The sequence below is a fragment of the Ochotona curzoniae genome, unplaced genomic scaffold (genome assembly GCF_017591425.1).
Source record: "Ochotona curzoniae isolate NIBS_2020 unplaced genomic scaffold, NIBS_Ocur_1.0 contig_1302, whole genome shotgun sequence".
NCBI lineage: Eukaryota > Metazoa > Chordata > Mammalia > Lagomorpha > Ochotonidae > Ochotona > Ochotona curzoniae.
Window position 1 is genome coordinate 197,492 of NW_024465035.1, and position 15,357 is coordinate 212,848.

The 15,357-nt window shown below is 47.9% G+C and overlaps 1 protein-coding gene across 6 annotated transcripts in view; it reads right to left on the reverse strand.

The window, feature by feature from the left end:
• Positions 1–15,357, reverse strand: part of ZBTB38 (zinc finger and BTB domain containing 38) — a 125,099-nt gene that overhangs the window by 17,848 nt on the left and 91,894 nt on the right. For 5 of the 6 annotated variants that reach the window (XM_041004108.1, XM_041004088.1, XM_041004096.1 and 2 more), the window contains one exon: positions 1,557–7,942. The exons of the other annotated variant lie outside the window; for it this stretch is intronic. In XM_041004108.1, the coding sequence (XP_040860042.1) occupies positions 4,322–7,942 (3,621 nt within the window). In that variant the 3' untranslated portion in view covers positions 1,557–4,321. Of the gene's footprint in view, positions 1–1,556; positions 7,943–15,357 lie in introns of those variants that run through there. 6 annotated transcript variants of the gene reach the window in all.

Sequence of the window (15,357 nt, forward strand, 5' to 3'; positions counted from 1 at the left end):
ATTCAGAGGAGGAAGAGATGAAGCATTCTCAGAGAGGGAGGAAACTGGAGCAGAAGAGCCATGACCTCTGAAAGAGGAGACTGGTGGGGACCAAAGGTGTGGAGCCAATTCAGCCAGTGGAGATGACATGATCTGAACTAAAACAACAAAAGCAATTGCATCTGGTCCACGAGGTGAAACCATGGTGGGCCTTGTAGTCCTTTGTGAGCCAGGGGAACAGGGTGACCCTTGGTGCTGTTGCCACTGGCAAAGGGGCTGAGTGCCACCGAGAGCCCCAAATGCCTTGCTACAAGGCAACAGCCTGCTGTTGAAGAATGGGAGGCTGCAGCCCTGCCTAAGTCTGTCCCATAAGTTCAGGAATCCTGCTTCAGTGTGAGCTAGGTTCCTCCTGGTGGAGGCTCCTTCAGGGGCTGACCCTTCTTGGAGATCACACCTAAGCTTGTTCACAGCACTGGGACATTGTGACCCTGCTCAACCATGTGATACCTTCTTCACCCTGTTGCTCACTTGCTTCCACTCACAACCCCTGTGACCACCACACTGATTAGCACACGCCCCCAGGGTCCACCATCTAAGGGCCTAGGGCATGACCTGGGATGTTTTGAGAGGGCCTTGCTGACCATCCTAAGAGGGATCCTGATGGGTGATGGTTTCTAGGGACACCTTTCAAGCCAGAATTTCCTCCCTTGCTCCTCCCCGACCCCCAGCAATCTGACCACACTGAGTCACACTACCATGATGGGGTGAGGGGTGGCTGAGTCAAAGGAATTGGCCCCAAGTTTGATCCAAGAGTCTCAAGCTTGAAGCTGATGACAAGATCCTTAAAGGCAACAGCTCAGCACCGAGTCAAGCAGCTCAGGGGAAGACATGTGGACCCAAGGAAGCACCTTACCACTGAGTGTCTTAGTAAGAAGTTTTTGTAAGAAATCACTCTATATTCTGCATAAACAAAGTGTATGACTCTTTAAAGTGCTTTTCTAGGGCATGATTCTGAAATGCCTGACTCAGGTGAGCTGACCCAACATGGCCATAAGCAGCAGCCACTGTGGCAACTGCAACATACGTGGGCATTGCCCTGCCATGGTCATTGTCCTCTTCTGGCACGGAGAAGGAAGAGACACACAGGGGCTCTGGAGTCAGGCCGATGTGGACTGGATCCAGGGGTTGGACAGTGAAGTACTACTTCTGGGGTGGAGCCTATTAATGAACTAGCTTTATGGGAAGGTGTTACCCAACGCCTGGCACAGAAGAAAAGCCATCTGCATCCTGAGGCCAGCAGCAGGAGGGTCCCCAGAGAGTATTTCATGTTGAAGCAGCATCTGATGTGCAGGGCTGTCCATACACTTGATTATCCCAAGTCTGCTATCCCTAGTTAAGTTTGCCCCCGCCACTTTTTTCTAATGGCATAATTCATTCGGGTCCTAAGCATCTGAGAAGGTCCCAGGGCATGTAAATGAGTCAAAGAAACTGAACCACATGGGAGACCAAGCCTTGACTCATGCAGATGAGGTGGCTGCACAGAATTAACAGCAAAGCATCTGAGAAGAGACTTGGTGTAGGAATAAGCTATTTTAATCAGGCAAAAACAAATTTCATATTCATTATTTCTAAAAATAAAATTAGACTTCTCCAACCCTTAACATCTGCATTTAATAATATCTTCTAACCAAAATGCAGATGCTAAAACGGCAATTACAATATATCGTGTATAGCATACGGTATTCCACTGTCTGTACTTGACTTCTAGTCAGTCATTATGTACTCAATGAATACTTAACCATCACTCAGAATAAAATTTCCACAATTAACAACAACAACAAAAATGGGACATGGCTGTCTTAAAACGACTCTGATATAAATTGTATATAATATACAGAATTATAAAGTCAAGTTTTTTTTTATCAAAATATACACCCCTCCCTGAAACTAACACAAGCCATCAACATTTTAAATGAATAGTACAGTTATAGAAAATATTTGCAAAATTATTTTTTCATGTATAAATATTCTGCCATATTTACTTTGGTCTAGAAGTATTAGCATACAAGTCCACTTAAAAAATACCCACATGTAAGGGTTAAGAGACATCATTACGTGTCATAATTTCATATTTGGAGTTAAATCAAAAAGACTAACATACAGCAATGTTCCTTGATTTGTAATCCTAACTGAGATTAAGCAAATTAGTGGGTCACAGGATTGCTTACTCAACCTTCCTAAGCCCTTCGAGACTGTCTCTAACAAAATCCAAGTACATAGCGCATGTGTGCGTGTATACATATATACAACAGATAAGATGAAGTTGGAGTCACTTGTATTTTCCCAGTTTCCTCTATTATATAATACTGTATGTAAGTGAAACTAGAAGAACAAAGATAAAAATGTAGATACAACAGTCGGGGTTACTTAACAGCAAAGTACTACAGTTATAAAAAGGTCAAGTCTAATCATGTCCTTTCCTGGGTGTTTCAATGCTTCCTTGCCCACCTAAATCCACACGAAGTCTTCTTTCTTCATGGAGACATCACAATGCTTGTAGAGAGAAACTGGAGTCTCTTGTGCTACTTCTTCATCATGACAACCTTCCAGTCTTGGATGATCTCAGGCTGCCCAGCTACCAAACCCAATGAATAGCAATGGCTGCACGCCCCTCTTAAACTGGATTCTGAATTCTGCTCATCCCAGTATCCAACAGTCGAAACGTTTCCCCTCTTCTTCCTTTGGAAGGGTTTGTTTTGTTTTTTAATAAGAATTCTGAGTTCCAGCTGTCCAGGAACCTAGTGTACGGAATGGAAATCTCCTGCAGGGCAACTGGACTGAGGACAGTTGTTGATGGTGTGGATCAGTGTAAAAGAACTGTTCAAACCTTCAGAGGGTTTTTAGCAAGGAGATTACATGTCTGCAGGTATGAAGGCAAAGCCACTGTGGATGCATTTCTGAGTGAGACAAACAAGGGACAGAGCTTTGTCCTACCTCTCCACTGTGCAAGACAAAGCTACTGCATGAGGCAAAGAAGGTCGTGGTTTTCTCTCGCTTACTCAAGCCTGTGATGGGTAGTGTGTGTGTGTGTGTGTGTGTGTGTGTGTGTGTGTGTGTGTGTGTCTATGTGTGTCTGTGCCTGTGTGTATGTGTGTTTGTGGCGGGGGATGTTTCTGGCACTTCTGCCCTTTGGCTTTCTACCAGAAGGTACTTGGGACTGCATCATCAAGGAGGCTAGCAATTGTAAGGGTTAGGCTTTGCCACTTGCAAGTGCCTGGGAATTGTGGGAATTAACTACCACCTGTGTATGCGCCTTGTGCCCAATCTCCTGGATACTCCTTTAGTGGATTGGGGGATGTCATGTTTGGCTGGGACAGACCCGCCACTGTGCATGACTTTGTGATGGCTGGAAGACTGCAGAAGGTTCCAGAAGAATTTATACCTTTGTTCTCTGTGCTGAGGCTGCTGAAAGCAGCAGATGGCACAGGTAATCACAGGCGTACTCTGGAAAGGCTCTTGCCTAGGCTTTCTATGACGTCAGTGGATCAGTCAGCTTCCAGCGAGCAGCCTTCCTCTGAAAGCATACACATGCTCTTAGGTCATCTTCAACATGCTTCCTACAGATGTTCACATCAGTCCTCAATATCTTCGATTGATTGCTCAGGGAATTTTCCTGCCAGTGCTATGGACAGGCTGAAGTTGTAGTGACTTACACATGTATTTTTACAAGGATTGTGATGCAGAAAAGCAGTTTCTAGAGAAAGTTTGAGTGCTCTGCTTTCCTTGCTCAGTGTTCAGATATGTTCAATAACATTGTAACCAATTCTCACAGTATCCAATTATCTGAACACATTTTAAATGGTGCAGAAAGCAGATGGGAATGAAGCCTGTTATAGCTCTTTTACCATTTACCATGCTTGGAAGAGGCCATCTCTGTGACATCTGACCCTTAGTTTTCTCCGGTGACCCAAAACAGTTCAGCAGCCAATTCCCATTAGCATTTACCAGAGAGTTTTAAAATTAGCCTACAATTAAGCCCCTCCCCTCTCTCCCACCAGTAGAAATACCATGGTTGAGAACTTGGCTAGATCTCACAAGATCCCAGGGATGCTGGAGGGGGTTGGCTGTTTTGTTTACGTGTACTTTGCAGAAGGTTAATGCTCAAAAACCCAAAGTAGATATTTAGGATCCTTTTCCTGGAATTTTTCACAAGTGAGTTTTACTTGTTGGTTAATGTTAGATTTCACTCCTTGACGAATGTTAGGCAAACAAAACTAAACTTTAAAAAAAAAAGAAGAAAGAAAAAAAGCCCACCAACTTTTATCTCAGAAGAACTTTCTAACTATTGCGCCACTCCAAGGATAACACTCCCCACAACCGTTTGCCCCTGATCCTTTTGGTCACTTTCTTCTGACTCGGGGAGAGGCAGGTTCTCCAGGGAGTCGGTGTTGTCATGGCCCGGGTCAGCTGCTTTCTCCTGCTGCCGTGAGACCTTGAATAAGTGCTTCTTCTGGTGCATGCCCAGGGCAGCGGCTGTCTTGCATATCTTGGGACACTGCAGGCAGGCGAAGCCCTTCCCATCGTGCTCCCGGACGTGCCTTTGCTCGTGGTTCCTCTTGGTGGAGAGGTACAGAAAGCTCTGAAAGCAGAACTGGCAGTGGTAGCGCTTTTCGCCCGTGTGGATTCTCTCGTGGATCTTGAGGGTTTCATTCAGCGTGAAGGCCTTGTGGCAGTACTGGCAGATGAACTCCTTTAAGCCCAGGTGGATGCGCTCGTGTTTCTGCAGGTTCCCTTGCACCGAGAAGCACCGCCCACATGTCTTACATGGGTATGGCTTCTCGCCGGTGTGACACCTCATGTGCATCTTGAGCGTGGAAGGGCTCTGGAACTGCTTGGTGCATAGCTCGCAGACGTGAGGTCTGGAAGCCAGGTGCCTATGGGGCCGGCATTGGCCCGCATCCGCTGTCGCCTTGTCTCCGTCACAGAGTTCACACTGTGGCTTGGGCATGTCTTTATGGTCCTTGTCCTCCGATGCCTTGTCCATGGGAGCTGTCCCTACGGCCCGGTCCAGCTGTGCGGGGAACTGGGCTCTGGTACTGGGACTCCTGCTCCCGTGTTCTCTCCTCCAGGTCACTCTCCTCATTTTTCTCAACTGTCTCGATTTCTTCTTGGGTTTGTAGTTGTAGTAAGGGCGCCACGGCTTGTCACTGGAATCCTGGTCGCTCACATCGTCAAACACCTCGCTCATCTCCAGGCACTCGGATTGGCAGAGGCCCAGGGGATTGTCTGCCTGGGTCTCCGGGTCGCTCTCCTGGGGCAGCGACTCCTCTTGTACCTGACACTTGGACCTTCTCCCTCTTTTATAAAATAGCTTGGAGCCCAGGATGTGCCTCTTCACAATGGCTTCATTCCCGATTTTCACCGTGATTTGGCAAAGGGGCGCCACATTGCTGTTGGTGGAGGTGCCGGGCAGGGCAGGTTTTGCAATGTAGGTTTCAATCTTGCTTGTCTCCTCAGTGGTGGCAGTGGTGGTGGGACCACTGACTTTGCTCAGAGACCCGCTGGGATCAGTGCTGTGTTTGGACTCCTCCGGACTATCTCCTTTGCCGCAAGCTACCATTTTCTTTTTCTCCTTAACACTCTTGGGCCTGCTTGCCAACCGACTCCCTCTGTCTGGTTCAGATTTGCCATCATCCCTCAAGTGCTGCTCGGCGGCTGGGCTGGAAGCAGCTCTCTGATTGCTGCTGGCTGTAGCACTGATGGCGTTGCTGTGCGTTATTACCGATGAGAACTGGCTGCTGTGTACAATGACTGAGGGTGCAGGGCCCCTGTAGCTGATCACAGATGTGGCATTCTCGCTGCTATTACTCAGGGACAAGACAGGCATGTCACCTGCCTGGGAGTTAGAACTGACAGCAGCTGCTGCAGAAGAGACTGGCCCTTCAGTTGAGTAGATGTTATGGTCAAGGTCGATTTTCCGAGCCTCCTCTCCCCACTTGCTGTCCTCTGAATTCTGCACATTGGCAGAAGTTGATATGTCCTGATGGGCAGATGTTTCCGACAGGACAGCTGGACCGCCGGCCAGGGTGCTGACGCTGTCCTGGAAGTTCAGGGTGGGTAATTCAGAGCTGGGTGGTGGGTTCTGAACCACATAGGTGCTGGGTGTAGGCTCGCTCACTTGACTGCTTCCTTGGGCGTTTTCAAAGGAAGAATTTCGGTAGCTCTTGTAAGGTGCTCTCCTGCATTTCATTGGCAACAGCCGATAGAGTTTGTAGGGGTAGACACTGGGCTTCAAGCCTCCGTTGGCTGTCTTCTTGCTGACGGAGAGCCTGTGATCTATGGCATGGAAGGACTTTTGGTGGTTCTTCAGGATATAGTAGGTCATGAATGTCTCCAGACAGAATATGCACTGGTAGCGCCTTTCTCCTGTGTGCCAAATCTCGTGCCTTGTTCGGTACTCGGCCAATGCGAACACCTTGTTGCAGTAATGGCAGGGATACGTTCTTCTCCATGAGTGGACATTGGCATGTCGTCGGAGGCTGGACAATGTCACATAACTACGCTTGCACACCACACAGCTGTAAAGCATCTGCCCGTTAACAAATTTCACCATGTGGTCCTCATCTGGCAAGGTGCTTCTGGTGCTGGAAAACTCAGCGACCGTATTTTCAGATAATAAAGGCTCCGGGCCAGGGAATGGCCCCCCATTCTGCCCAATGGTGGGGTAGTTCTCCAGGAAGCGTTGGTTCCCTCCAGCCACAGGCATGTGGCTTGACCTCATGCAGATCTGCTCGTGCCGATCCAATCTGTTGAGGGTGGTGAACTGTTTATTGCAGTATTTGCAAACCAATGGCTCCTGCGTGGGCTTGTGCAGCTGCATGTGGGCGCCGAGCAGGGTGCTGCTCTCAAAGGACTTGGAACAACAGCTACAGCTGTAGACGAGAGCCGGTGCCTCTGCAGCTGGCGGGCCGGGGACCTCAGCTGGCTGGTTTTCCTCTTCCCTGGGAAAATGGACCACGGTTTCTTCATTGCTGGGAGACTGTGAGTGAGAAAGGACAGCATCTGGCTGTGGGCTGTGCTCCTGGGTCACCTCAAAGCTGGCTGCCGCGGGGGGTGCTATGTTCTCTGCCGGGGACTCGGAATCCTGAGGTGTGGAGAATGTCTTGGGCTTCCGGAATGTCTTTGGCTTTGCTACCAGTGCCTCACCATTCTCCCTGGCCGTCTCGCCGGGAGAGCTGCCCTCAGGCTCATGGGCAGGTTGGCTCCGGTAGACCTCGGTTATGGAGGAGACAGCATAGGAATGCTCAGCCAGCGTGCGCACTGGCTCCACCTCGTGGCATGTGTTGGCTCTCTCCAGGCAGAGGCTAGCTGTCCTCATGGAGTCTGAGACCTTCTTGAAGCTCGCCCTCAAGTCTAGGGGGGAAAACATGTTGGCACTGTTTTCCGTCTCAATGATAGAAAATGCGTTGGTGATCCTCGGCCCGTTGGCGACGGCCGGCTCCTCATGCCTCCTCTCACTCTTTTCTTCTTTGAGCACGCCCTTTTCGGTGATGCAGAAGACGTAAGGGCCGGGGGAACTGGCGAAGTTGCGATCGCTGAGGTCCTCCAGGAAGGAGATGCCCAGCTTCTTCCCGGCAGCTGCCAGGTCTGTGACGGTTTCCTGCCTCTTGACCACCACCGTAGAGCTGTAGATGTAGTTCAGGATCTCTGTGAACACCTCGGCCTTGAGGTCGTCCAGCTCCAGCACGTGGCTGGAGATGCAAATGGCATGGCTCCAGAAGATGTTCTTGAAGTAAAGGCTTGAGGCGGCCAGAACGTTGCTGTGCGCTTTGAACTTGGTGTCTTCCACAATGATGGTGACATCGCACAGGATGCCCCTGATGCGTTGCTCATTCAGGATAGATAGCACTGTGTCACTGTGCAGGTCATCCTTGAGGTCCCTGGAAAGGGACATGACTGTCATCTGAAACAAAGGAGACAAACAGTCAGAGGCCCCTTTCCACGGGTGGCTTCTTTATCATGACACAATTGTCAACTTCTGTGAGCAGCACTGTGGGTGTTTTTGTTTGTTTTGTTTTGGGGGAATGGGGTTGGGTGGGTGATATGGGGTGGGGCATGAAAACTCAGGCACTGATCTCATGCTGGCCTTAGCATCTTCAGGAGAAGCCAAAAGTTTTCCTCACGCTGGCCTGTTTCTCACGCCTGTTTCTTTACGGCTGGGGATTGTCCCAGAATCTGTGCCCCGCTATCCTGTGAGCTGTAGTTGTCCAGAGGTGAGCGGCCAGGGGAGGGGAGAAGCGTGGGGTTCTCATCATCACTTTGGCCCCTAGGGAGCTCAGCAATGCCATGGTACTGTCTCATGCTCCCTTTTTCAAAAACATCTTGGATGATCTGAGCCAAACCCAACTCATGAACTGTGCAAATCAAAACCAGCTCTCCTTAAGTTAGTGGCACCTGTGGCTCACAGAAGCAGGAACTGAGGGGGCTGCTTGTCTGATCTGTGCTCTGAGGAGTCTCTTTGTGGAGTGTATGGTCTGGAGACCACTGTCAGAGGTACCCCACCTCTCCATGCTCTGGCCCAGGTATGGAGCCTTCCCACTCCTTTCTGATGGCCCCCCAACTGCAGCCAAAGTAAACTGCAGTTTTCAGAAACGACTCAGCAAGGTTCTGAGTTTTGAAAAGGAGACAGAACACAAATACAGCAAACAAGTGTTGCTTAAAAGGCACTTTTTGGTTCTCTGGTCTTCCCCTCACATTCTCTTCTCGGCTGTGCTATCTGCTCGAGTCACCCTGGGAGCTTGGGAGGGCCAGAGTGCACTGACATGCTAGTGAGCATGGCTCTCCACAGTGGCAAGAAACACATGGCATGCAGATGGCGTCACTCTGCCAGGATGATGCATTTCCTTTAAAAATGTCAACAGCAACTCAGTAGGTCACCCCACTGTTCCATGGGACACACTCATCAGCTGTCCCTCCAGTCTTCTGTGCTTCTGCCACCTCAAGTGACTCTCTGGAAAGGCAGGCAGCCTTGTCCACCTTGTGACCTCTCAGTGCCACTGCACCAGTGTCTAGGATGCTGGAGCATGGCATTTGGCTCTGGTATTTGTTTGGATGGGGAGACCAGATGGCCACACAAAGAACCTCTCTTTTACCTTTCTATAAAGCTGCTAATCTAAGCTTTTACATAAGGATCCATTTGAGAAATTATTTTAATTACAATTGGCCATAGGAAGAAAAAGAAGTACCCTGCCTTCAACTGTTATCATCTATGGAACTTTTCTAGAAGTGTGGAGTACTATTATTTACAGAATGTGGGGTATTATTAAGTAGCACAGAATGAGAGGAAATGAAATATGTTTATATATGTCCATATTTTTTTAATTTGAAAAATTTGTTTATTAAAGTCAGAGTTACAGAAAGGAATGGAAAAGACAAAGAGAGGAGAGATCTTCCATCCACTGGTTCACTCCTCATATGGCTGCAATGACCGGGGCTGGCCCAGGCTAGGGTCAGGATCTTCTTCTGGGTCTCTGAGACAAATGGGCCATCTAGTGCTGCTTTGCCCAAGCCAGTAACAGGGAGCTAGATTTGGAAGTAGAGCAGTTGGGACTCAAGTCAGCTCTCAGATTGAATGCTGGCTCTACCCACCATGCACAGCACAGTTCTGGAGATGCAATATTGATGGCTTCCTCTGTGCCTAACATGTCCTGCCCTGCTCACAGCCCAGTAACACACACCGTGGATGTGTCTTTTCCTTTCCTTGAGGTCTCGCTGCCCCTTTGCAGGATCTGCTTTGCCCACAGATCCATATATTCTTATTCTGTCTGGCTTCTCTGAAGCCCAGGCTGGGCTTCCATTCCTTATCGAGCCTAATCAGACAACATATGATCTGACAAACACATGCTCTGTGACTCAACAAGGTGGCTTCTATCTTGGCTTAGGTCCATCCTGATGTCATCCTTTTTCCTTCTAATTCAAAACCACTGATTCTTCCAAAATGCCTCCTCTTAACAGCACTGTGAAGCACCCAAAGGTTCTACTTCCATTTGGGAAGTCTACTGGTCCCTGGAGACCTGTAGAGGATTGTTTCTAGGACCCCTCCAACCATGGAGACCCAAATGTGCATATGATCAAGTACCTTCTATAAAAAGGTGTAGTATTCCCACATCTACACAGTCTTACCATGGACTTTTAAATAGCTCTAGGTTACTTTTTATATCTAATGCAATTAGCTGTTACATTGTACTATTTAGAGAATAAAGACCTGCACAGATTCCTCCTCCTACCCCCCCCCCGCTTGAATTTTTTTTAGATTTTTTTAAAATTTGAAAGGCAGATTTAACACGAAGAGGAAGAGACAGAATTATCTTCCATCCTCTGATTCACTCCCCAAGTGGCTATAATGGTCAGAGCTGAGCCAATCCAAAGCCAGGATCCAGGAGCTTCTTCCGGGTCTCCCTTCATGCTTGTGCAGGGTTCCAAGGGTTTGGGTCATCCTCCACTGCTTTCTCAGACCACAGGCAGGGAGCTGGATACGAAGTGGAGCAACCAGGACATGAACTGGTGCCCATATGGGATCCCCGTGATTGCAAGGAGGAGGATTAGCCAATTGAGCCATTGTTCCAGCCCCCTCCACCCAACTTTGAATATTTTCAGTCCACAGTTCATTGAATCCTCAGATGTGAGAACCAATTGTATGGAGTTGCACATCAGGCTAATAAAGAGTCCAAAGTATTCTGGTTCCTATTTATAACACGAGAGGTTCAAGAAGCTCATTGGGGGCCAGTATAGTGGCACAATGGATTAAGTTGCTACTCGGGACACCCACACTGCATGCTGGAGTACCTGCTGGTGTTCTGTCCCTGCTTTTGATCTAGTTTCCTGCTCATGCACACAGTGCAGGTAGCAGGTGATAGCTCAAGAACTTGGGTCCCTGCCACCCACACAGGAGACAGAGTGCCTGGCTCTTGGTTTTGGCCTGGAACCAGCCTCAGCTTATTGAGTTCATTTGGGGAGTGAACAAAGAAACAGAAGATTGATTTCTCTCTTTCTTTGCTTTTCAAACCAATGAATTTCTTTTAAACAAATGTTTTCAAAACTTTGTGCAACATTCATGTAAACTTTTAAGTCCATTCTCCCACAATATTTCTGAAGCTTGCTCCTCTAAAAAGCTCTACCCATTTAGGTAGTTTTTCTTTCCTTCTCTTGAGTTCAATTAGGACTGATAGCAAAAGGTCAGAGTTAACAGTTAGTACACTAGTCGTATTTAAAACTAGAATAACAGACTCAGTAACAAGCATCATTATCTATGCTATTACAACATTCTTAGAGGTTTGGAAACTTCATGTATGGCAATTTTCAGGAACAGAAATCCTTTTACGACCATAGTTACTATGTGGCACTCCCACCAGACTTTCTGACCCACATACATACAAAATGACTGTCTTATGTCAATTTTATTCAGCAAGTATGTTAATACTGAACATGGTCAGATAGGAATCTGAGTGGGAGACACAACTCAAGTAAGGCAAGCCTTACTCCCAGGAGCTCAGAGTCTGAGAGGGGAACTGAGAATGCCAGGGTGGCAGGTGGTGAGCTTCCCACTGCAGGTGAGGGTTTGAGGCTAGAAGACTGACAGTTTATTATTGACAAGGGCCCTGAATCACTGGCATCAGTGGAGCAACACAATGGTAGTGGGAAGGCCATTTCAAGCAGAAGAAACATTGGGGACAAAATCAAATAGAAAATGATACGAGTGCATGTGTGCAGGGACCAATGACAAGGCTGGGTGGTGGCTGGAGAAGGTGGAGGCCGTTCCAGGAGTGCCAGGCACATGATGGCCTCAGCATGCATCTAATGATGACAAAGCCCAGAAAGGAAGGGTGGGGCCAGTCCATGAGGGGCCTCCCCTGCAGTAAACACTGTCCAAAGCAGTATTTGTCAGTTTTTATTTCTGTATGGAATGCCTGGAGCAGGCTATTAAAGAAGGAAAAGAGGTTTATTCAGCTCATAGTTTTAGATGCTTGAAGTCTCAACTTCCTGGGACACACTCTGCAAGGTCCCAGGGGAGATGGAGGGAGCAAATCAGGTAGGGGTTGGGGCAGGAGGAATTATATCTCCAAACAGAAAGTGGGGGAGGGAGAAAGAAAGAAACCAAGCAATCAGCAGGGCCAGGGTCAGGCTTCCACAAGATGCTCTTGAGAATGCAAAGCAGTCCCAGAAAGTGACCTACATCCCTTTCAAGGGTGTGCTGCCATGTGGTGTGGGAACATGCAAAGTAGATGACCACAGGGAGCACAATGAAAGCAGAGTTTGAAAATGTGCAGGGAGCAGGCAGTGTGCTAAGGACTTGGGGTGGGAGATCAGCCATGATTTTAGTGGTAGAGGCAAGAGGCAGCCCATTGGCCCAGCTAGTGAGGGCCTGGAGAAGAGCAGGTGTCCTGCTCTGCAGCTTAGAGACTGAGATGAAGATGGGAGGTGGAGAAGGGAGGTTGGTGGAAGAAATATATGAACTCAGAAATAGAGTTTAATTCCTCGGATAAATATCTACTGAACGCCATTTACTGCTAGGTCCCAGGTATCACCTGGGGTCCAGGCTTCTGAGCACATGTGTACTGCAACCCCATCACGTGCTTTCTAACACCATTTCTAAACCCAGCCATGCATCAACATCACCTGGGGAATTGGAGCTAAGCTGCCATCAGGTTCTGAGATCTGTTTGTACTTTTACACTTTCTCAGCACTGAAGAAGCAGTACATTCATGTGACACCAAAGTGAAAAGGCACCGAGAGTTCACCTTGGGAAGTACTCTATCTATCTTGCCTCAGGTGGTTTTCAATCAACCAGCCAGACCCAGGCCTAAAGGGTTAAACTGCAACCCAGTGCCTTAAGAGGGTTGGGGTTCTGTCTATCAAGGCTTGCCAAGATGCAGAAAGGGATGCTTCAGCAGCCAGAGGGGAGGGTCTCAGCAGCCCCCTGCAAAGAGAAGCAAGGGATGGGCTTCAGCTCTGTAGATACAGACAAAGGCACCTTCTGAAGGCTGCCGCTTCACATACCAGCATCCCAACTTAGGGAAGATCCAATCCTGCTCTGCTTTTTGTTTGTTTGTTTGTTTAAGATTTATATTATTTATTAAAAAGAGAGAGAGAAAGAGAGAGAGCACACTTCCATTCTCTGGTTCAGCTCTGCAAATGGCTGCAATGGCGGGGATAGACCAGGTTAAAGCCAGGAGCCAGGGGTCCCATCTATGTCTCCCATGTGAGTGCAGAGGCCCAAAGTTTTGGATCATCCTCCACTGCTTTCCCAGGTGCATTAGCAGGGAGCTGGACTGGAAATGGACCAGCTGGGACTCAAACTGGAGCCTACATGGAATCTTGGTGGCTACGCCACAATGTTGCCCCCGGCTCTACTTCTAAATGCAATTTTTAAAAAGATTTATTTATTTTTATTGGAAAGTCAGATTTACAGAGAGAAGGAAATACAGACAAAAAGCTCTTCTGGGAGCTGGTTCACTCCCCAAGTGGCTGCAATGGCTGGAACTGAGCAAATCTGAAGCCAGGAGCCTCCTCGGGGTCTCCCATGTGGGGGCAGGATCCCAAGATTTTGGGCCATCCTCAACTGCTTTCCTAGGCCATAAGCAAGGAGCTGGATGGGAAGTGGAGCAGCTGGGATATGAACCGGTGCTCATATGGGATCCTAGCATGTGTAAGACAAAGATTTTAGCCACTACTCTACCGTGCTGGGCCCCCAGTTCCACATCTAATCCGGCTTTCTGCTAATGGAAAACCATTGGGTGATGGACCCCCTGCAATCCATACAGAAGACTCAAATGGAATTCCTGATTTTGGCCTGACCCAGACCTAGCTGTTGTGCTGCTGAGGGGAGTGAACCAGAAGATCTTTGTCTATTTCTGTGTCTCCCTCTCCATCACTCTACCTTTCATATAAGTAAATAAATAAATACTTTAAAATAAATGGAAAAAAAGAGGCCAAATCAACATTTTAGGCCCTCAGGAAATGTATAATCTCAGTCAATGCAACAGCTTAAAATGAGAATTCCAAACGTACAAACTGGAAAAAGGGAGAAACTTGTTGAGGAAGTGCTTTAAAGTATCCAATCTTGGCTGTGTACCCTCCCTAAATGGTGCACTTTTGTCACCAAAGCCTTCAGGACATTGTGATCCACCTGCTGGGTGATCTCTGAAGGTGCAATGGCCAAGAGCCATTCTCTGAGTGTCCCAGTTGTCAAACAGAATTGGGCTTCACATCTGGGGACCAGCGGGAACCCACAGCTGGTCACAGAGCAGTTCTGGTTCCCAAAGGCCTTGTGATTTTAAAATCCTGTTGTTTTTTTCTTTTTTTAAACTTGGCTAAAAATGGTGAAAAACACTTAAGATTTAACACAAATATCAATATGTCCTTTTCTGAAAAGTAGACCATTGGGGTTGTCATCTGCTTGGCAAGGACAGAGGTCGAATGGCTAGGTCCCTGTTCAGGGGCTGTGAGCAAGCAGCCTTTCCTCCTGGTACTGTGGCCTGCCTGTCCCCCACTGGGAAGCAGAAGGCACTGGGCCAGGAGACCTGAGCAGTCATACTTCCAGTATGTGCAACAGAGCTCTCAGCCACAGGGGGACACCGATTCGGCCAAAATGGAGCTCCTCTGCAGCGTTTTTCCAGGGCCAGTACCTTGTGACACAGGCCTGGGGAGCGCCTGGCAAGGGAAAGCCCGCCACAGGTTTCCAGAAGAGAGGCACTTGGGAAGAAGCATGCAAGACTTTCTCTGCTCAGTCTCGCCGAGAGGCCAAGCACCACAGCCTCCTCAAGTGTTTTCTACAAAGCATATTTCATGCCATAAGTTTGCTATTCTAAGTGTTGTTTCCCCAAGATGGAACAGAAAAACATGAAAAAGATGTTCTGGGATGCAAAAGTTCCAGTAAGCCAAGATTTTAGGAAAAGAAAGTTGTTTTCAGATAACTAAACGGGCTCATTTGACTCCTATTACTCTTCCCCTGTATTTTGCCCAAGGTAACTTAAGCTACTTACCTACAATACTTGAATACATACATTTATGTGGGACCAATGTGAATAAAAATACATATGTGAACAAATAAATCTTTGAACTGTTTTCAAAAGCATAAATGCATACAAATAGGATGAGCACACAATTGAACACCCAAAGTGGGATGTCTGAGAGCAGAGGTTCCACTCACAGTTCTGCTAGGCAGAAGGAGCCCCATGGTGTCGGCACCCCAGCTAGTCAGAAGGAATGGCCATTTATGCTGAAAAACAGGGGCAAAATCAAAACCTCTATATTCCAAGATGTTAATGGCTGCCTTCTGAGTTTAAGTATGTATGTTTTTAGATGGAAAAGGGTATTTAT